This window comes from Meleagris gallopavo, chromosome 21, assembly GCF_905368555.1.
Source record: "Meleagris gallopavo chromosome 21, MGAL_WU_HG_1.1, whole genome shotgun sequence".
NCBI classification, from domain to species: Eukaryota; Metazoa; Chordata; class Aves; order Galliformes; family Phasianidae; genus Meleagris; species Meleagris gallopavo.
In genome coordinates, this window is record NC_139424.1 from 6,510,863 (window position 1) to 6,534,359 (window position 23,497).

Here is a 23,497-nt window from a genome sequence, read left to right on the forward strand (position 1 = left end):
ACAATTCTCATCTGTATTTTCTTGGCTGAGTTTGTTGTGACATGCCCTGTTATTATTTGCATTCTGTGTCCATTCTGAAGTTCCCCCAGGCATCCCTTTAAATGAAACATTGCATCACTGAGGAAGTGAAGCCATTAAAAGTGAATACTTTTGCCAAACACTTGGAGTGAATATAATCAACTCTCATCTACCAGAAAATGACTTGCACGTTGACATTGCAGAATTTGAGAACAATGGACTTTTTTTTTTTTTTGAGCGATTTGATGGAGCAGTTTTTCAGAAAGCTCAGCTGCACTGTTGCTCTTCTGCCACGTCATGATTGAAGGTTTTATGCTTGCATAGAAAAGAGTTGCCAAGCAATGGTTAAAGCATGGAGTTTCACACTTCAAAATCTCTTTGGAGGAAGAGATGTTTTGAGTTGTGCATGTCTCACTGTCATCCTCTAGCAATGCTGTTTTTTCACAGAGCTATGGGGATAGCCTAGTTATTGTTTACATACTTTATCATTTATACTTTTATTGTTTATACATAGTGATGTGCAATGCTGTGTAAGTGTTAAAGCTCATTGTTAGAGTTTTCCTTTCTGGCGAAAGGGTTAATTTCTTTCTCCGAAGAAGGGAGATCAGATTTAGGTTTGGAATGGGAGGAGGGAAGACAGGATTTTGTTCTGCAGGAAACTAGGTCAGCGGGTTTTTATTATCATGCTCGACAGCCCAATGTGGTTTGCATTTAGGAGTGAACTCAGTTGACATCGTGTATGGTCGATTTCCTCTTCCCAGAAAGCAGGCCTCAGACATCGCTTCATGTGTTATGGCTTTCCCAAATTGAAATCAAGGATGTTTAGCTACAGGGGGGAGCTCAAGAAATTGTGAATTTGTTAGGTTTGTTTTCAAAGCTGTGTCTGTCAAGAGTGCCTCAGAAGCCCATAAAAAGTCCAAGATATTTTGGAGATAAAAAGCAATAGGGATGGAATCTTTTCTGTCACTCAAGTGCTTCAGAATCACGGAGATCTTGGCTGCTTTTAGACAATCTGCAGATGATTGTTCTTACAGTTTTTACTGTTGTTGATTTGTTGCTTGAATGCAGCCAGATTCTGATCCTCATCTGCCAAAGTAAATCTGGAGTAATTCCCTTGTTTTCTCTGAAGCAATTGCAATGTGTGGCAGAGATCACAATGACATAGATAACATTTAGATGGGGAATTTTCTTTTAAAACTTTCAGATCGTGGCTGATGCAAGATCATTTGAAATCTTTTTCAGATCTTAAGACTTTCATGACCATGAAAATCTTGGAGTGCTTTTTCTCACTGGGTGGCTGAGAATAGATGTCAGCGTTGTTTACTTCTGCTTATTGAGGCAGACATCATGCATGTTGGAGAACTCAGGCTGCCTCTCTTTACAATTATGTTGACCTTACTGAATAATCAAAATCCAAATGCTTGTAACTTTAGAAGATCTACTTTGTTTTGATCATAGGAATCAGGTAAGATGGAGCTTGGATGTAAGTCTACAAAAATGCTCTGAGTAATAGTAAGACCAAAATCTATTTCCAGATTTATATTCTTGTAGTTTTATGAACTTTCGTGTGATTTAATGGCTTTTCAGTGTAGTAGAAACATCTAATTCTGTCCTGTTCTAGTCTTTATTCAGTCCTGGCATTGAGAAGACCAGACATTTTTGCAAACCAAGTTTGGCTTTTAGAGCTGAACAAGGAAAATACGGGCAATACTGAGAACAGGCAGCAGTAGATTGCCAGCAATTCCTGGAAATAATGGAGTTTCACAACCATTCCCTGCAGATTGGACATTTCGGGAGGAAAAATAACCCTGTGGCTTGCACAGACAGAATAATGAAAATGCAAAGGCTGTAGAGAAAGTTTATTATGGTGAAATTTGAAATGCCATGCTTAGATTAAAACCAAAGAGCAGAATACCTCAAAATAATGATAGCATGGAAATACTAAAGGTCAGAAAATTGCATGCTGTCTCTTCTGAGCATGCTTTTAGTGTTGTGCAAGGCTGTATATTTTAGTTGTTCAGTGCTTTTGAATCTTTAAACACTTCTGGCTGCAGGAAGTGTGCTCATGCAGTCATCTTTTGAAATGTGCAAATGTTACACAGGGTTGGTCCTTCTGTAATACCATTGTATTCTTCCACTGCTGGCATCTGTGACTGAGAGCCAAGAAAGTGACAGCACACGTCAGACTGGGAGGCACAGGGAGGACTTGCAGCTGGCAGGCAGGCACGTACACACCACAGAGATCTGCCTTGACACAGCGTTTGAACAGTGCCTTCTGTGTAATGAAGGCAGAAGGGGTTGTAGGAGAATCTCCACAGCTTCATTCAAGGATGAAGAATTCCTCCATTCAAATTTGTAGCTGCTCAGAAAGTGTCACTAAGTTGCTGGAAGGATTGGGTCGTATTCCTTCCTGTCTAGATTGAACTAAGTTGAATTCAGCTCTTAGCTCAAGAAACGTCAGATGGAAGAGACTTTCTGGGCTGTTTATCTCCTGTGTGCTCCTGCACAGTCAGTGCAACGTGATCTCCGTCCTGCTGAGGATGGGCTGGTAGAGGAAAGCTCTTAGAGGTTGTCAGTTATGTGAAGCTTCTGGGATGTGACTCATAGGATAAAGAAGTTTGGTTGTTCCTGCTGTGAATAACAAGCGTAAAATCCTCTTTATTTACAGAGGCTTTTTCTCCCCCAAAATTGTTAGCATATTGGAGCTACCACTGAAAATACAGTAGCTTCTGGGTTGAAACGGCGATTGTTAATAGCACTCATTAATACCATCTGTATGAAAAATGCTGCTGTGTATTTGTGCTCTTTCAAATTAATAAACTTTGAAGTTTCTAGGCCGAAAATGAGGTTGGTAATGCAGAAGAGCAGAGCATCTATGTCAGCGAATGAACAGATGCTTGCAGGAGACTGCAGGATAAACAGATGCCAAGTAATGCTGGTGTATGAAATAAGCCATTTGTGCCCATTTGGGAGCTCTGCTGCATAAAGGATGCAGTCTGCAAATTTAAGTAGGTTATGATGTTCTCTCCTATGGCTGGGGTTAGAGGCTAGTGCAGTTAACTGCAGAGTAGTTGCTCTGTGGAACAAACATGAGAGCTCTAAACCAAAATTGTCTTTTAGTGAACAGTGGCTTCATATGAGTGCATTTCTTTTTTGTTTTTCAATGTAATCTTATCTTTTACCAATTAAACTAGCTACTTAATGGTTAGAATATGATTTCTGAGCCAGGAGAACTTTGTTTATCCCTTTTGTATAAAATATATTTAGCCTTGCATTATTTGTAGTTGTTATTCCTGCTTAGTATTTTAAACAGTAGTTAACCCTATCCTTTGATAGTTGTTTACAGCTGGGAACAGGCTGACTAGAATGGTGCTCTTTGTTCTGCAGTAAGGAGGGAACAGTGCCAGGTAGCTATCCTGTGTCTGCTTTCCAAACCCAGGTAGCCATCTCTTGGGGCACCTCCTGCACTGGGAGAGAGGGAACAGGGCTCTTAAACGTGACTGCTTGCTGCTGATCTGTTCTGAGAATGGGGATTGCCTGGGTGTTGATTTTGGTGAAAACTCACTGCAGGTAAAGGTGAAAGCACTGGTAAACTGTAGATACGAGTCTCACACAGTATGACTCACAGCAGAGTAACACACACTGGTGTTTTTTGGTATAGTCTGTTGTTGCTTCAAGCTGATTGCTTGTATCTGCAAGAAGATTATAATCCGGTGTGATACAACTTTTAGCCTCTTTCCTGGATGTCAATAAGAGGATTAATTAGAACAGGGCTAAAAATGTTTTTGTACTTAAGGGAGATTTTTTTTTTTCTGTGCTGTCTCATCTCTTATTCCACCCCAATCCTTTGTGCATTATGCTTAAAGAGGAACTGTAGAGCAGAGCTGAAGCTGTATCGATGCTCTGTACAGAGTTCTCAGACGGCTTCTGCTATGTTTAGTGCTCCGTGTATCTACAAGGAGGTAGGGAAGGACTTTTTGTCTCATATTCTCATTCCAAGAGAACAGATGCACCAGATTGCTTTTGCGAGAGTGTAATGCTCTGCCAGCACAGGATGTTTGATGTACGATGCATTTTGATACACGCTTCTACACTGGCTCATTCTATTGATACTCACTATATCCTTTCACAGTACCCTTTTTAGCACCTTCACACCACTTAAAAGTGTTGCCTGGCTCCGCAGCAGCTGAAACACCTGAGCAATCTCCAGCCAGTCTTTGCAGTTGGACTTTCCCCGTGACCTATATTAGCTAGAAATGGCTGGGGAAGTTTCCTAGTTCCACCATTCTGCTTTTGCTGCTTGCAGCTGCAGTAACCAACTCCTGACATTTGTACCCAGCTTGTGCTTTGATGGCTGTAGCTTGGTGCCTGTTTGCACACGGGGCCTTCTGATAAGGCAGGCATTTGACCTTTCTATTCTTAACTCATTAACATTTAGAAGAGCTGCTCTCCTCACCTCTAGAGGCTGTGCTCCTCCCCCCAATATCCCTGTTCCTAACAGATAAGATTACTCCTGGGTTATATATTGATCTAAGAGGAGAGTGCCAAGTGCAGCTTGCACCAGTTCAAGGGCAAATACTGAATCCATAGGAGTGAGTTCACGTGCTTCAGTTCAGCAGTGGAAAAGTAAAGACCAATGGCTGTTTTTTGCCCTCTCAGCAGAACCTGAAGAAAGATGCAGGGATATCAGTTCTTTATCTCACCAGTAAAATGAACTTCATGGCTGCAGGAAGTACCTGTCCAATCTGCTGATGCTGCATCTTGGAGCTGTTTTCTCTTCTTCACCAGCACCCACAAGCACTTAAACAGATGAAGGGGTTGAAGTGATGATTATACACACATTTGCTTGTGGCTGTGTTTTCAGTTACCTGAATGTGAAAATGAGAACCAAGATTGCTTTATTTTAAACCAAGCTTAGCTCAGTGGATGTTTTGCACTGTCGCTCTTGAACAAATCTCTTCATTTGTGCATCTGTATTTCCCCTGGGCACACTGACTAGATGAAGTGACACTGAGAAGCTCTTGGGGAATAATTGCAGATAGGCAGTTAAACATGGTCTCCCAGAGCAGTGCTGTAACTATAATGTGAATGAGATCATGAGAGCAAGAGAATAACAGAAGTTAGAGGGAGCAGAGGTAGAAGGGGTAGGGCACAGGTTGTTTGGGAGTCTCTGGTTCTGCATAGAATCGCAGAATCATTAAGATTGGAAAAGTCCTCTAAGATTGCCTGGTCCAACCATCCACCTACCACCAATATTGCCTTGTAAATCTTGATCTGAAGTCTGTATCTCAAAATAAGATGTTGATGTTTGGAAGATACTTGGGGAACAGTCATCAGGAGGATGACAAATGTGGAAAATGAGCCTAATAATGGGATATCTAAAGTGCTTGAGCTGTATCCATCAAATGACCCAATAATGATACGGGAGAATCTGCATGAAGAGATGTGTTGGCTGAGGTCTGTTGAGCTCCTATGTAGCATACTGAGTGAGAATTATGGCCACAGTGGTCCCAGCTAGTTTTAAAAATCTGACTATTATTAACTTTTTGTAAGGTTTTCCATCTATTTCTGCAAGTTCTAATATAACTTTAGCTCCAGCTTCCATCTCAACTCAAAACTGCACAAACTGTGAATGAGAATTTGCCTAGTGGAGAAAAATACAGCACTCCCTGCTTGCTAATAAAAGAAGGCTTAAACTCTATGCTTAGCTGCTTCAATGCTTAGTGGTCTTGGGGGGGAAAAAGAAAAAGACAAAAAAACAACAAAACTAAATCACTTCTTTGAAATGTGTGGATCTAAACTGCCCCACATTGCACAGAGAGGTAGGTTGGAATTTTGGCTGTGCATGTACTGCTGGATTAATCCCAGTTTCTGAATTTCCTTGTAAGTGAAAAGTAGTACATCATCACTGAGGCTCATTGCTGTGTTTTGCACTTATCACGTTGCTGTTGGAGTCTGCCTGTAAGGCACTTCTGCAGTGTCACAGCTGGCCCTGTGAGCAGCCTGATAGAGAGACACGAGCTTGGAGCTGCCATGCTCTGTGCCAGTCTTTTTGCCTGCATTTGGAGATTGATTCACACTGGCTGTTTTCCTTTCTTTTCCCTACAAATGTTCCATGAAGTAAATTTTTGCTCAGTGACTCAGAGCAAAAGAAAATTTCAGATTTTTGTGATAAGATATTAGATGTCTGGGCAAGCCTTCAGCTTAAAATGATTTTTGGCTTATCCTGTGAACTGTACATGCTGAGATTTGAGTGTGTGATCTTCTAGCTATGATTAAATACCAAAAGCATGGACATGGGAAGCTATAAAGTATTACGCTGGGGAAGATTCATCATTTTTGTGACTTTGTTTAAAGAAAGCCCAGATGTGGGAGTAGATATCTACTGAATCAATCATTTTCTAAGCCACAGATGACCAGAAAATTAATTAAAAAGAAAAAAGAGAGAGATTAGAGAAGTAACCCTTCAGAACTTAATGTTTAAACAATGTAGCCCAGATTAGGTTGGCCTTAAAATGATCTTCATTAACAGTAATGTATTTGGGAATGTTTAACCCTCAGGATTTAAATTTAGGAGATAGTCATGTTTGATGGTTGTGGACAAAAACTGGGCAACAGCACTGCTCCAGTTTGCTTCTGCTGTTGAGTGTGGCATGTGAGACAAGGTCTGTGAGCAAATCTCCAGCATGGAGCAGAGTGTTTGCCTTTGGCTGCAGCAGTGCTGGGTCTTCTGTCCTCTCCAAGTCACATTGCTGCCATGTAGCAACATTCATAATGTCTGCTCCATCTCAAAAGGAGGGTACAGTGGCTGTGTGTTCAGCAAAACATTTGACAGTTGCACATTATTATGGAAGCATTCCTTGCTCATCTCTTCTTCACTGCTATGAGTTCCCCCCCCTCTGTGTTAGGGCAGCTCAGTGCCCAGCTGCCCCGTGCTGCTGCAGCAAGCTGTCCTGCAAGAACTAATTATGCCATTGGCACGCAGATCTCTGCGCCTCTCTTCATTAAGAGCTTTTTACATATTCTTCCTGGTCTTGTGTGTCTAAAGCAAGACAGGCACAGAAGATGGTCACTCAGATATACTCCTGCTAGCAACAGGTAAAAAGAGAAATAAAATACTTGAGAATACTTAGGCTGTCAGAACATTATCAGGGTCAAGGTACTTCCTAACAACCCAATAGAAACACTTCTAATAATACCTTGTAAATTTTATTTTCTTTTCTCTTCCTGCCTGGCCTATTTACAATCCTTGTCCTTGCCCTTAATGCGTTTCAGAAGATGTGTTTCCATTTTGATTCGGAGATTGCCCAGCAGGACATTTGCCTTAGCACACAAGGACAGCTGTGTTGACAGTCTCTCCTGCCTCAGGGCGTTACTGGGCTCTGCAATCAGCTGAGATCTGTGCATGCTTCGGTGCCTTGGCAGTGAACTGAAACAACCTTTGTCTGTTTGGGATGGCAGAGGAGAGGTGGCCATGTTGAGAAATTTGGCAGTAATTTTTTTGAGATCCTTTAAGGGATACATACACTGCAAAGCCAAATAAGGGGACAGGAGTCAACTGTATGAAAGTTCATTGTGCAGCATGCAGAAAGAGATGTGCTCTGGGGCTGGAAAAATGCATGAATGAAATTCAAATGATTTGAAGTTAACTCTTTTAAAATGTGTTGGAGTTTTTATGTAGCACCTGTCTCCCATAGCCCTACCCAATGTAATGGTTCTACAGCAATATTCCGGAGTGTATCTCTGTCACACAGCACAAAGGAAGAAACAGAAACGTGCAGCTTTTTCACTTTGAGTAGTCTTAGGATTTATTTGTAATAACAGGAGGCAGAAATGAGTTGTGCCATTTAAAATGCAGTTTGCATAGCAATAGCAGTGATCAAATCCCTGTTGAATAGTAGCCAAAAGTATCCATTGGAGTGCTTTATTCATGCTGTGTGACAGCGCAGTTAACTCTAGCCTGTATTGATTCTATTTATTACAATGTGTAAAGCATCTCCACTGAGCATTTGGGATGATTGTTACAAGGATAATGTCCGCAGCTGCATTATTGTACAGACAAAGATGGCCTTCTAATGTTAGGAGATTTGAACATGCTTTAACTTAATAGGTAAAACATGTGCTTCACCTTGTGCCTTGTAACTAACAGACCATCGGAAGAGATCCTAGAATTGTGACATAATGACAGTAGGTGTTTATAACCTGACTGCTGCCAGTGAAAACCCCAGGGAGTCTGTAAGCAATAAAGATGTAAAATCAATGGCACGTAGTAAATGTTTATAAGTTACTTAAGTGAATAAGCATTCAAGACAAAGACAAGGTTATGAACGTGATACGCAGAAGTTTGAGTGTGTTTAGTGAAGTAAGCTACTTTAATTAGCTCTGCCATGCATTGCAATTGTCTCCTGCTTATGATGATTTAGTGATTCTGATCCAGGGTTTTTCTCACCTGGGTCAACCACAGTGTTACCAGTACAGCTAAGCAAGCTCCTCTCTGACCTTGGGTATTGCCAGCCGCAAGGCAGAGTATTGATAGTGTTTGGGTATAGTAGCATTAAATGTCTCACCTTTCTGTTCTGCAGCTTTGTCTGGTTGTTGGAAAGGCAATGTGATGGATCAGAAGCTCAATTTGTACAAACAAGCTCTAGTAATAGCTGAAGTGTTGTTTAGGTCTCCTCAACAGCAACAAACAAGATGGATCGGATTCTTCAAGCCAGGCTGTATGAGACCACACAAATATCCTGAACAGTGTAATATGTGCTTGCCCATAACCTTGCTAACATGCCAGAAACAGAAAGCACTATTTGGGGCTACAGGCACTGCTTACTACTTTAATCAGTTTCAGGAAGGGGTGAGAGCTGCAGGTGGGCAGAATAAGAATGGTGGACCTGTGGTGAAAAAACTCATTGACACATTCCAATCCAATTAAACATCTTTCTGTAACACTCCCAGTTCCTGTCTGGTAAGAGTTTTCCTGGAAGCAGTGAATGAAGGAGAGCCCTAACTAAAAAAGGAAAGGGGGGAAGAAAGTCTAATCTTTTTAAATCCCTGTACTTCATTTCCTCTTAGAAGATCTTTGCGCTGTAATTATATTGCCAAGGAAGCCTTTCTTTTGTACTCACGTGGAAGCTAAATGGTTCTATTCCCTTTGGCCTTCGTTCAATCAGTATACATGAAATTAAAAAGTTTTTCTATTCCAGTGTAAGCTTGAAGTAGAAATTGGTGGGCTCTTCAGATTAGAGCAAACTAATCAAAAGAATAAGGTTCTTAAAGGAGCAGTTGCTAGGCTGAAAGTAAATTTAATGTGGTTCCATCAATGAATAGGAATTTTGTTTGAGAGAATCCAAAGGACCAACAAAGAGTGCCAGCAATGCAGAATTTACAATATGAAACAACTGTGAATAAAACTAGGTACTAGGTACTCTGTCAGGAGGTAAGTAATGCTGATAAATTAAGAAGACACAGATGTTTTCTTTATAATGAATTCAGTAGTACCAAAGATACCTAAAATAACGTCTAAGGATGGGATGGGATTTACTGGTTTGCTCATGGAGTTTTACTGTTGTCTTGGAAGAGATACTAAAGCCAGTTTGAGTATTTGCACAACTTTGTGTGGAAAAACATGATTGTTTCGATGATGCAACAGCAGCTTTTTTTAAAAGAGGAAAGCAGAACTTGAAGCAAATAGGAAGTGTGCATGTTTTTGTTTGTCACAGACTCACAGTACACATTAGGAAAAAAGGTATTTTGCAGATTAGTGAGTTATATGATCCATAACCTCAGCTTTATTGTACAAGTTGTCAGAAACGTGGGAAATGAATTTTTCTCTTCACACCTTTGAGCATCTTTCCCTGCTGTAACTTCTTCAGTCAGATTTGATTAAAAGAAAGAAAAATCTATTTTAGACTGCAGTGTAGGAAACCAAAGTAGATTTGGGTTGAAGACTTTGTTTTCTGATCCTTCTGTGCCAACTGAAGCATGAAATGCAAGCAGTTTGGCTATGGTTCCATGCCAAGTCATGCTCCCTCTTCTAACAAGTCATGTATTAACTCTCACTCTGCCATACTCCTTGCACAGTAGTTTCAGTGCTCTCTCATTTCAGTGCTGCAGTCTAATTCTCTGCAGCTATTATTTGCATTGCAGTCATTCAATTGATTACATAGCCTTCCCTTCATGCACATTCTTTACTGTTTCTGTGACTGTAAGCTTGACAAATCTTGGCTGAGTTATGTGCATTTTCTTTTCTTCAATAGTTAATATTTAACTGAATTGTACTAGAAGTATTCAGTCTGTTTTCAGATGATAGATGAACGTTTTCCTGTAAATCGCTCTGTAGGTCTTCTGAGTACTGAAAAGTCTTGCCAATAATGCTTGAAAAATCAAAACTTGTGCTCATTTCGGAGTACAAAATGGCAGGAAATAGAAAAGGCAATTCACTAGTTAGGCTGGATATATTTTTCTTTGAGTCCTTTCTAGTTCATGTCATTACACAGCGTTAGTGAGATTAGTTCTTTGTATTAGAAGGAAGGGTCACATCTGTAATAAATTATGGTCTTAAACAGTAGCATTGCTATAAATGTTTTCTTCCACTGTTTCTGTTTCATAAGCCAAATACTTGGCATTTCTCTTGTCCTCATAAATAGCCATATGATGGGCTGCCAAGGCTGCTTTATCATTTGCCTTGGAAAAAAATATTATATAATATTGCAAGATGAAGCATTGGCAGCCAGTGGTTTGGTCTGAGCTGCAGGGTTTGCAAAGAGGGTTGAATACATGCAGAACTCATCCATGACAATGAGAGAATTCAGCCAGCCTTGCTGGTAAGGGGTGGAGAATGATCCTCTTTGTGCAAAGATGAGACTGAATCACAGACTCTCAGCGTAAGATTCAGAGTTTTGCAGTGTTTAGGATCTAACAAATTTCCTTCCTTTCTTTGTTTTTAACGAAACATTGATATTTAGCTGTAGCTGTTAGAGAGGGTTCTACTACCAAGGGGTTCCTGCTTTTCAGTGCTGTGTCTACAGAATCCAGTCTTGTAGCGAATTGGTCATCATAGCAAAGGAGAGAAATCCATACAACCTCTTACTGGGAATAATCAGGTTTTACTGCAGAATGCTGTATTTCAGGCCCAGACTAGTCCTGGGTAATGAGAACACAAGACAAAGCATCAAGAATGTTGACAGAAACAGTCATCCAGGGCCGTGTCTTATCATTGCAGCCCAGAGTACGAGTAGGTGATGCAGAGGTCGGCATGCTGACCATTGACAGGCTTTTAGGGGTTCTTTAAGTAGCTCCTATGGTATTCGTGTAGCAGTGGTTAATTTGTAGCTGTTAACGTGGCGATCAAGAGATTTTCTGTGCAATCTGAGTACATGGGAAGACATGAGCTTCTGCAGAGCTTGTTGAAAAATGGGTTGTTATTTGCCCCAGGCGATAAAATGTATTCCTGGAGTGAGTGTGGGTGTTGCAGCTTTGCTGTGTGGGGACTCCTGCTCCAACCCAGGCTCTGCTCCCACTCAGCTCTGTGGCCTCAGGCTCTCGAGGGAGAGCTGCCTGAGCTCTTGAGTTACTCGTTAGAAAATGTGGAGGTTATTGCGTGCTTACTGCCCCGTGCCAGACTTGTAAGGGGTTTAGTTAATGAGTGTCTGTTAATGTGTGGAAATAAAGGATTTGCTGAAGCATGGGTGCTGTTTGCACAGTGGTGGTGTGGCTGCAGGTTGGTTATCTGCAGCCTTTTGTTACAGGATTGTGCTGCGAGATTGTAACAACTGTTCTAATAAGGTGTTTGCAGAGCACAGCTTTGTTGTCTCCAAGGACCTCTGTGCCTTCTGCTACTGGTAATGTGCAGCGGAGACCAGCACTCGGCTGCTGCCCAGTCCCAGTTCCACACCAGTATTTCCTGCACCCCCAGACGATGCAGGTACGTGCATTTCCTGGCATGCAGTGCTCAATAGGGTATTACTGTGTTCCCGGCTCATTATCCTTGCTCATCTGTGACTTATTAAGAAGAAAAGATACTGTTCTCTACTTTAAAGCTTACAGGTTTCCTTACCATCACCCCTCGCTGAGCGTCTTTGCGGCGCTCAGTGCTGTGGGGCAGCGCCGCTCCCTCTGGGCAGCTTCCTGTCTCCGGGCCCTTTGCAGGCACCGCCGGAGCGCGAAAGCCCAGCTCCCAGGAGTTAATCATTTCAGGCCTTTGGCAGTGTTGGCCTGGTCCTAGAAATCCTGCTGGCTGCAGGGAGGCTGCCAGGAGCCTCCCACTTGCGAGCTGCGTAAACAGGCCGGCGCGCGGTGCCAGGCGGGTGGGAGGCTCGCTCCCGAGACTGGGCCAAAGTTCAGCGGCTGCACGGCGTGCGGCACGGCCGGGGTTACTGCCGGTCACGGAGCCGTTGCTATAGCAAAGCTGTTGTGTAACGCTCGCGTGGAGTCCGAGCGAGGAGGAGAGGAAGGCCGAACGATAAAGGTCGTCGCATTGTGCTGCTTTTGTTCATTGTTGCCGAGTCCCACTTAGCTGCTGCAAATTGAGTTCCGAGCATAGTTTCTGGCCTGGCTGCGGTGCGGGTATTCAGCGATTCCAGGGAAAGAGAAGGGACTGGCTGAGAGCTTGCTCATGTAATCATTTAATTGGGGCATGCACATGAGTGGGGCTGGCAAGATGGTGCCTGCAGTTTGCATGAGTAGAATCTTTGCATGTCTTTGTAAAGTTTGTGGGATCGAGCTTGCAATTAGATGCTTAACTTCTAGGTACAAGCTGTCTTATAAAAGGAAGTGAATTGGTGGCTGTAACAAAATTACCACCTAACTAGATGGCTCCAAGCATCCTCAGTGCTATATAGCATGGTTACACCAGGATTTCAAGACAAAATGCTCCATTATCATTGCTTAGATCAAAGGGGCTGCAGGAGATGGTTGTTGTGGGAGCCCGGGGATTCAGGAAACCTCTTTTTGGATGGGATTGGTATTGGGAAGCTGACATGTTGTGACATGGGAAGCTGCATTTGGAATCAGGCCATGGTCCCATTGAGATCTCTGCTGAAGTTGCAGTTACATGAATTTTGGCATGAGAAAAAATGTCCGTAAAGCAACTATTCCACGTTTGTTTTCCTAGATGATTAACTGAAGTGGCTGAGGGACTGATTTGGCTGCAGGCTTTCTCCAGAGGTTTCTGACTGCCCTGCTTGTTATATGGACTAGATCAAGGCCTATAGTTTCAGTAAAGGTAGTTATACTTTCAGCTTTTCTTGTTTAAGAGAGTCCAGCCCGCGCCATTAAGCCAACATCAATGTTCTGTTTGACTTACCAGAGGCAGGATTGAGACTGCAGTTCTTGGCTATACAACACCATGTATTTCTTATTCCAAGAGCAAATGGATTCACTATTAATGTTGTGATGAAATAGCACCTACATGTTGGGGTGTTTCAGCCGTTTGCCTCTGAAGGATTTTGCTGCAGGGAGACTTTCTGTTCCTTCCCTTGGCTTTGCACCCTTTCCACTGGGCGCATTATGATGTGAAGTTCCTGACACACGTGCCAGTGCTGTAGTTAAATCCTGGCTAGAAAGAACACACTGCATCCCCACTCCACCTGTCTGCTTCCTGCAGCTCTGCCTGGAGAGTGAGCCTTCCTTCCCAGCATTCTGAAGCTGGGGGTCTGCCCTTCAACCAGCAGTGCCTGGATTTGTGCAGGCAGCTTCTTGGTGGTTGGAGTTGGCTACTCAGTAGTGGATTAATGCTCCCTGTCCCAAGCTGTGCCGTGCTGCTCTGTTCTTCTTTCAAAGCGTTTTGCAAAACAAAAGAAATGAGGAAGAGAAGAGTGAAGTCCTGTGGTCTGTCCCTCACAGTCCTTGTATTCCTGGTGGTTCGTATTTCAAATGTAAAACATAAGTTTGAATTGTAGCGTTGCTGGGCCTTTTGTTCTCAATCAGGACATCTTAGACTGTCAGGCTCCAGATTAATTCCTAGGCACTATGGCAAAGACACAGATGAGGAGATGAGCACTGCTATGAGATATTCTAGAGCTAACTGATGATTCCATACAGCCTTGCGATGCTCGTTTCTTACAGTACAGGTGATGATTTGGGGAGAATGTGCTGTGTTCTCTGTTATTGTCAGAAAAACCGGAGTGGGCACAGATGTGCTGAAGTGGTAAATCAGTGGTTCCAAGGAGCTGAGTGTTGGGATGAGTCCACCCTGTTTGGTTTCAGATCAGTTTATCACCTCCCAGGTGGGAGATACAGACAAGAACAGATGGTTCTGGGAACATGGAGCAAAATTGCCAAAGGCTACTGACTGCTGTAGTCCATGGGTGCTTCCATCACATCATTTTGCTCTTTGAAGGGCACAGAACCAAAGAGCTGCTTCGTGTATGCCCTTGCCTGGCAGTTGTGCTCTGGGATGCTGGACAATTGAGTGTCTAAAGTTGCTTCTTTTATTAGAAGCGTACAGATGAGTTTACCAGATAATGCTGAGAGATGTTATTTGTCAGTCGTTTGGGACAAGTGCCAGAAAAGCATTTCACCAATGGATGTTCAGAAAAACATTGGTGATTTTTTTGTTTTGTTTTGTTTTTCTGGGATGTTTTTCTGAACTAGGTAGGAGCTTTAATGATCTACATGCCTCTCCAAGACGTGAGTGGAATTGACTGCGTCTCACACTGCGCTGTTGTCTGCTGCCCAAACCACATTTCAGTGGGCCAGAGGAGAAAGTGCTGACTCATAATTCAGCATGGCAGCCCCTGCTCTCCTGAGACTACTAAGTCTGGCCTCTGACTGATGTTTTCAGTGAACTCTCTAATGACCCCCAACGGATCGTGCAGAAGTCCAGCTTCTATAAACTGAAAGGGAGGCTTTTTGCCCAGCACTTGGCAAGCTGCTGCTGGTGAGCCTGCAGTGCTCCAAAGTGCAAGTTGTGCAGGGACCACGCTCAGCAGCGAGTGGGTGAAAATGTGCCCCTGAGGTGGGGTAGGTGGGCTGTGTTCAGTACAGGTGTGTGTAGTATATCCTGCTCTCATCACAGGCTGTAAATGGCCTTAGTTTGGCATGCAGTAGATGTTCAAAAACAAATGCAACTCCTACATGGGTGAAAATTGCGAATGTAGCTTAAAACGTAGCATGCAGCTCAAGGGTGAAAGGGGTCTTGAACTTGACTTTTTGTTACAGTGTTACCAGGGTTCCTGATACACCCCATGGTACCTCATTATCCTTGTAACTAACCTACTGCAGTTTCTGCTTAAGCTGAAGCTGGGGCTTCTCAGGCATAGGCTGAAACAACTGAACTAGAGGCCTCCTTTCTCTGTGAGCTGAATTGAAAGCTGAGCTATTTGGTGCTCACTGCCTTGGGCAGTTGGTCAATCAGTAACGATGACTACAAAGTTCCTGAGCACGTTCAAGCAGCACAGTTAGAACATGAATGTCACGCACTGAGTGTGACAATTGCACAAGACTCCAAGTCATGTTTCTCCTCTAGCAGGTCATATGTCTGCAGCACAGCATGGATCCTTTCTTACATGCGTGTTTGCCACGTGTGATTTGCCGTGTGGGATCAGGCAAGGAGCTGCAGACAGAACTCTCATTCTCCAGCAGCATGACTCTGTGGAAGGCAAGTTCCTCAGCTGCAGTGTTGCACTGTGACACCTTGCAGTAGGTGAGACACACAAATTGTTATCATGTGCTTTGGCAAGCATGGTCTCCATTGTTGGAATAGCATTTGGCCCAAATAACTCATGTTTCTTATGTGCACTGGAGTGTCAAGGGAATTTTAAACTTTAAGTATTACTGTTTTTCTGCTAGGAAGGATATGTTCCAAGGAGTATTACTGGTATTTGCAGCTGAAAGCAAAGTAATTTGTGATGACATCTGATCTGGGAGTTCATTCTGTTTGGCACCAGCCCCTAAGGAAGTCCTAGCTGCTCCAGAAGATGTTGTCCTTATTGCAGTGTTCCTGTGAACACCTTAGAAGGTTCTCAAACTTAGGTAAATAAGTGTGAACATATTAATATCTCCTTTTCACAGAACTGAAAAGTGGGAGATAGGAAAGCTGGGATTGTATCAGAGGTTAATTCACAATTAGTTGAGCTGAATGTTGTTTCCTGTCCTTACATATCTGGGCCTGATGCCCTCCGAAAACTAGATTTTTAAAGTTACTTCTTAAAACTAGCTTTAGCCACTGTCGTTTCTATGCATTTCTGTTCTTGAAAGGTACCATCAATTGTTTTTGATTAGAGGCATTGAATATGAACTTGTTCCTACAGAGCTTTGTGCTGTAATTTATCAACAAGGCACTGAGGCACAGACGTCAAATGAATACCAGATTTCAAATTATGATAAGCAATTGTGTCATCTCTGTGAATAGACATTAAACTCTGCTGAGAAATCATCAATAATTCATTTAAAAAAAAATGAGTGCAGGGACATTTGGATAGACCTTGCAAAGAAGCAGTCCTGTATTCTCTAATAATTCCTTTGAATTTAAACCCAAAGGATTCTTATTTCTCCAACAGGAACATATGATTGTGGCCGAGTCAGAAAGTTTGTTTCTTAGTCACCCAATTGCCATTGACTGCTGGGGATTAACAGGTGCTTGGAATACTATCTGCAGAGGTACAGCCTGCTGCAGGAGCACACACACCTTGCCTGGGCTGGGAGGAAGCTGAGCAGAGTGCTGCCTGTCTTTGTGTACTTGCTCTCAGTGCATGACTTCAGCCTCACATTAGCAAGAACAGCACTTACCCTGTCTTCTAGGCATCTAAACTTTCTTAATTTATCTTTGAAATGTGTACAAAGTAGGTCTAACGATACACATTGCAGAAGTTAAGTGCAGGAGAAAAGTAATAAGTCCATTCTGCTTTTTTTAAATATTTGAAGCATGTTTTATTTCTAAATGTTGCAGTTTTCAACTCTTAGTATCCTGCTCTTTTCCCTTGTTCTCCTAAATTGTAGACTGTTACATTCCAACAAGCACACAGCATCTGTTCTCTGTTTTACACGATGCTTTAAGATGCCGGTCTTTTGTCTAAGGGGGATCTTTTCATTTGAATCAAAGATGTACATGCAGCCGAATAGCAGTATTTCCCTCCTGTTATCGTTCATTACAGGAGGAGAAATTGATCAATAGTTATTAGTGTAAGGATTTAGAGGCTCTGCTTCAAGATCTGGGGCTAGCATGTCTTAACTTATCGTAGCATTATCTCAAAAATAAAAAATTCTCTGCTCTACTTTATAGAGCATGAAATAATTTGTTTACTCATTTTTTTTCAATTACTTTGATGCTATGATATAAAGGTCACTGATTGCCTCTAGTCATCACATAGCTTTTTCACTAATTGTGCGCTCACATCATTTTGTTCTGTGGGATCTTTTGCTTTTTGATCCAGTTTCAATTGCCCAGATGTTCGTTTTGTACAGTTAAGTCTATACAAAGGGCGTGCTTTGTTCCAACAAACACACCGTGGACATTGTTCTCAGCTGGGAACCCATTGCACAGCAGTTCACCTGTTTCCTATGTAATCCATTATCCATCTCCCAACCTTTATGCTGACTTAATGTACAATCATTCACTGGGGAGGGGAGGGCTAAGGAGAAGAAAGTATGCAAAAATGTTTCCTGGTCCCTAGCCTTGGTTTGATTAAGGTCACACTGCAGGATGAAAAGGCAATAAGAAATTGGAAAACTCCTTTGTCTTTATTTCATTGCTGTGTAGTGGAATGGAAAATCATGGTAGTACCTTGAAGGATTTTTTTTCAGGATGTATTAATGGACAACGAGACACCTTCTGGAAGGAATCCTGCTGCTGCTACTCTCCCTTCTCCATGGTCACCTGCAGAGGCTTCGTATCAAGGCAGAGGTGTGTTTGCCAGACCCCATCTGCCACACAGTGGGAGACACTGCTTCAAAGTGCACCCGGGGGCCTGAAGATTCCCAGTTCAGCAGCTTATAGGAGGGACAGATCTCACTGCAAGTGTCCCTCCCAGGACAGCCTGTTTGGTCTTTGCAAAGCCATGTGGATGTCACACAGACTAATTGTTCATTTAACTTAACCTTCAGAGTGGTCATGAGAGCTTAGTTCATGATCAGAATGAATTCCGTGGAAGACTTTGAAAGGGGATTGTATGCTATAAATGCACTGCTGTTGCTAAAGACCTGTGGAGGATAAGCAGTGGAAAACTGGACAGGGATGGAGCAGTATATCACATAAGAAAGGTGTCACTTGGCAGTACAGATCTGTGAAGGTGTTCAAGTTTCTAAAGACACCTTCCCAACGACAGGAATGTAGCTGTCTTCAGCCTAAAGATTCCTAGAAAGATAACCGAACAAAATTGTCCAGGCTACTGGCAAGGACAACATTATTGGCAACATGTACAGAGTGTTAATGGCCAAGGCTGAGGCAGAAGATGAGCTGTGCTCCACAACAGGCAAGAGGAGGCGGCCTGGAGGGGAGCTGGCATCAAGCAGAGATTTTTAACATTGCTTTCATTCAGCCAGCTGTAAGGCTGCTGGGCAAGATCTGCTCAAGGTTGAATGTTGCTTTAACTTGCTCACATGATTTGCTGTGCCTCCCTCTGCATTGTGTTTCCTATGCAGACCTTTGGGAAGGGGACTGCAGATACCAGTGCCCACTCTGGCAGCCTAGTTTGGCAAGGAGGAAGAAAGGAAGTGAGGGAGAAAACCGCAGGTCTTGTCTGGTTCCCCCTACTGATGGTGGCACTGCCTTGGGTAGATAAAGGTAGAGTATTCTCGTTTTCAAAGGTACAGTGTTTCCTGTATCTGGGTCTGCTGAAATCAGCAGAAACCAGCGCTACTCTGTGCTGCAACTGCAGAATAATTCTCTATTTCTCTCTCCCTTCAGTCTCTAGATCCCTTGGCACAGCTGTAAATTCCCTGTACAGTGCACAGCACAATTTTTGCTGAAAACAGCTGATAAAACATTTCTGGAGAGAAACCTCATTTCATTAAAAATATTTCTTTGCCTCTTCTATGCATCTCTCTATTTTTTCCTGTTGGCCACCTGTGCTTGCCGTCAGTCACATGGAATGCCCATAAAGATCACTTCCAGGCTGTATAGGTTGGTGGAAATGAGGCCAAGTGACCAAACCTCTTTACCTCTCCCACTGGCACTCTCCAGCAGCGACCTGGGAGGGCTCTCCAGTGCAGGATTTATATCTTGGTCTGTTTCAGTGTCTGACAGCAGCAGCAAGGAGCTCTCTGGGGCAGAGGACAGAGAGCGAGCGCGTGGGGAATGGTTCTTCCTGGGACAAGCTCCAGTCTGCTCCAGGGAATGTGCTAGTTTTCACTCCTTTATAGTCCTTTATCTCAGCCCTTTGACCTTGAGCTCAGGGGCATTATCAGCCTTAGCCAGAAAGGCACTGTGGAATTAACTGTTGAAATGCTGAATGTTTCTCATACTAAGCCCTAAAATTAAAAAATGTAACAAATGCAACTTACCTGAACAGTCCAGGGAGTCGGTGGACCTTTCAGATTTGGTGAGCACTGATGTAGAATGTTAGGAAAAATGTTTTGTACTGGAGCATGGCAGTTTTCAAACATCGTGTGCTTCTACCATGCAGAGGCCTCCTGTAAGAACATCTCTCCTGTGTATACAGGGTGTATGAACTTGGTTTTCTTTGTCGTGTTTCATCCTTACGTGGGCTGGACTGTTACTGATTTCCAGAGCACAGGCAGAAAGCCATTGATCTCATGCTTTCAGCACGGTCTGTACCATTGTGATAACACCCAAATATTTGACTGCACAAAGTATTAAACTCTTAGCAAAAACAAATAATAATAATCCTGAAGTGATTTAGGTTGATGTGTTGGCAGTTCTACTGCTGATTTCTCTGGGTGACTTTGGGCACTTCATTTAATTTGTGTGTCACTTTTCATATTTGCTGAATGAGCTAAGGATGTCTCAGTGGGCCATCGCAGCTATTAATGAGTCATAAATATGCTTGTGTATGTGTGTCTGGTTTTGTAGGAGTTGCTTCTCTATCTTTGGTGCTCAATGAATGACATTATGCAGGGAAAAAGTTTTTTTTTTCTTACTGGGAGTGAATGAGCAGCAGTAAGTGGGTAGAAGTAGATTTTTTTTCTTGCAGAACATTCCCATCTAATCACTTTGGTGTTCACTGAGTTAATTTGCTCATGCCTTCAGATTGTTTTGTTTCCAGGGATTTTAAACCCTTGCCTCCAGCTGTTCATTTCCATTGAAGGAGGAGGATCTTTATCTGTCTGAACTAGTTAAAACCTGCTCCACTTCCCGGCAGCGTTTTTGGAGACAGCCCAACAGAGTGCAGCAGCTATGACACCAGGAGCCTCCTGGACATTGTAAATACCAAGCCCTTTTTTTTTTTTTTTTCCTGACCACGTGCTGTTGGAGCACTTTAGTGGGACTTCCTCCACAGCTCCACTTATCCACTGTCCAAAATAGGCAACAGTATTAGCATCCTATTTTGCATTCTATGTGGCCAGCAGAAAATCCATTTTAGGCTAATTTACTACTCCAATATTATCAGATTAAGCCTTGACATAACGTCAAAGGTGCCATTCAAACAGCTAAGGCACACTTAGACTGCTCTCGGTGTGCATGTTCTTGGGATATTTTGAAGCATGTTTTAAAAATGTGCTCGATTTAAAGCCCTTGCTGCATTGTGGTGGGACTTGCAATACCTTCAGGGCCATTTCATCTTCAGACAGAAGATGGGAAAGTTTTTGTCTTGAGCAGATTACTTGCAGGTTTGTTAACTGGATGAGACAGCCACCGGATGTACTGAAGAATCTTTTCTGTGATGAAAATCAAATGCCTTTTGTACAGCAAAGATGCTGTCTGTACAAGAGGGACTGGCAAACAGAAATTTCTGTTGTCAGTAATGTCAACCCAGGGACCATGACTAGAATGTGTATTACTGTAGAAATGCCTTTCTTTATCGTAGTGGTTTCTAACAGCACGTTATTTTGGCCTGTGCTGAACAGAGCTATGAAACAGAATGGTTAATATGCTAATGCTCAGTTTGTACTTCAGGTTCCTCCTCCTCCTACAACTGCTATTGACAGCAGTGGGAAGATTTGTGGCCAGGAGATCTCTCGTGAAGGCCAGAGCTGAGAATGAGCCAGGGAGACACTGTCCTGTTTTGCTGCAGATGTTACAGCCCTTCTGTCCTGGGAGTCAGTAAGGCATGAGGAGTGTTGGGAAGTGACTCCCCTGCTCCCAGCAGCACGCAGCTGGATCAGTTAGAGCTGAAACCTGTGTGTCTGTGAGAAGGCTGTGAAGCTGCTTTTCTACTCAACCACCTCATAGCAGTTATCACACTATCAGAGGATGGAAAAGGTCTGAGAAAAGGACCAGTTGAACACGTCATCATTGGTATTCAGCAGCTGCATGTTTTGCTATTGTTACAAATAACCTTTTTAACTTTGCAAGCAATGTTTTCTTGGCATCATTCGTACGTAATTACTGAGAGGTCAAATTCAGCTGTCAGTTGTGTAAATATGGAATAATTCTGTTGGCTTCCTGATGTTATTTTGCATTTGGATCATAGTCTCTGTCCCTAGGAGCTTGCAATCTGAAATACCTAGGGAGAGCACTCTGTCACAGATGAGTTAGTATGCAAAGCAGTTAAAAAAAAAAAACAACAGATGAACTGCTATCAAATCCTCTCAATATAATTACAACTTTGGTTGAGGTTAATGGATTAGTCCTCTGTAAATGCAAGTAGACTATTTGTTTGTATGTAGTTCACGAGTAGATTACAATTAGAAAGCCTTTTGGGAAAATGAGTTTTAAAAGAGCTTTTAAATAAATATTTGATAGTTATTTCTTTACGTAGAGAGAGGAATTTGACTGGGACAAATAGAGAACAAGAATCATGGGACCAAATAGGTGCTGCTTGAAATAGAGCAGCCAGGAAGTCTACCATAGAGGTCAGAAGAAAAGGAGAGCTTGGCAAAGGAGGATGTTGGAACTGCGGTTTCCCTTCCAGCCTCGTCTCCCCCTTTTCCCCCCACTTCCCAATATGTAAACTTCTGAGACTCTGAGTAAGGTTTTGGTGGTTTTATGTGGTAAATAAATATATCTTGATTTCAGTATCTTTTCTGGCATGGTTCTTCTAAAGTTTTTTAGGATTGAAGTGACTAATTGCACTTGTCATTTTTAGGGATCTTCCAGATAATCCTTCTGTTGAATGGGACACACAGCTCCTTGCCTCCTTTGTGCTGAAGCATATAGAAGCCAACAACATCAACCTGGTAATGTGAAACTTCCTACCACATAGGCAGTGCTTTTGAGCTAATTTCTAGGCCACTCCTATCTGGAGATCTTTCTTGGCTTCTCAGTGGGAAATAAACAGTGGAGAGGTTTTGTTTTAGTAACTTCTCAAATGTTTCTTATATTTTAAAACAATCGTTTTTCCCGTGTTGCAAGTTTTATTGCTAAAAAGGTTCTGATTGGGATTTAGGCGTAGGTTTAGGCTTAGGTTTGAAGGACATTAGCAGGCATGTGTTAGAAGGCTGGATTAGTGAGGGCAGGATTGAAGGCTATTAAACTAGGGTTCCTAGAAATAGAGTTCTTTCCATCAAATAGGAAAAAAAAAAAAAACCATGGAAAAAACATGCTCTGTTCTTTTTTGTGATCACACATGTTATTGTCACACACTCATTAGCAGCAAAATCACAAAAAACTTCAAAGTGTTTCAGCAGTGTGCAAAACAAGAACCACAGCTCCTGCAGCATGAAAGCCCCCTGAGCATGAAAAACAGCAACATGTATCCAATTGTATTGATTCTGTGGCTAATTTTCCATGAAATACATTGCTGTGCACAGAGACAAATCCAGTGTTCGTGCAGTCCTTTTGTGCCTTTTGATCCGGTGAATAGATAGGTTTTAATCTAATCTGAAAGCTCCTAACACAACAGGATTTGTATTGCATTTTTGTGACTCTCCTGGGCACTAGGACAAGTGCACCAGAATCCCAGTAGAAACTCTGAGAACACCAGAACTTTCTATAGATGGTTAGAGAGGGTTAGATCTTTGCCTCAGAGGAAATTAAACTCAAGCTGTTCGTTCTGGGGAAGCAGGAGCCTGGCACTAACGTAGCATGAGTTGAAAAATCAAGTGTGAGGAATTGGGAAGCAAGAAACATGCACAATCACTAGTACTTGCCCTGCTGTGCTGCTGATATTACAGGGTGTAGCTGTAGTAATGAAGAGTGCTGTTGCAGGGCCCATTGCATTCCCCTCAGCAGTTCCCTTGGCAGCATTGAGGACAAAGCAGAATGTGTCAGCAGCATCAGTGGCCGCTGGAGCATCTTCATGGGAACGGTGGTAATGAACTGCCTTGTAAACTTGATTATTTTCAGTGTCACAGGTAATCACACGGTCTCAAATGTCTGCTGTAATACCTTTCAGGAAAGAGCAGACCTAGTTTGCCAACAACAGAAAACAAGCACCAAATTGCCTTTGTCCAGCTTCCAGCATTTTGGAACTGGAAACTTGCT

The 23,497-nt window shown here is 42.6% G+C and overlaps 1 protein-coding gene across 6 annotated transcripts in view; it reads left to right on the forward strand.

Annotated features, from left to right (window-relative positions):
- PIGL (phosphatidylinositol glycan anchor biosynthesis class L) overlaps nucleotides 1-23,497 on the forward strand; it is a 56,172-nt gene that overhangs the window by 15,831 nt on the left and 16,844 nt on the right. For 4 of the 6 annotated variants that reach the window (XM_085240648.1, XM_085240649.1, XM_085240647.1 and 1 more), the window contains one exon: nucleotides 22,161-22,251. The exons of 1 other annotated variant lie outside the window; for it this stretch is intronic. In XM_085240648.1, coding sequence (XP_085096774.1) covers nucleotides 22,161-22,251 — 91 coding nt within the window. Of the gene's footprint in view, nucleotides 1-21,028; nucleotides 21,371-22,160; nucleotides 22,252-23,497 lie in introns of all 6 variants that reach the window. One more of the 6 variants, XR_014887520.1, reaches the window with a different exon arrangement.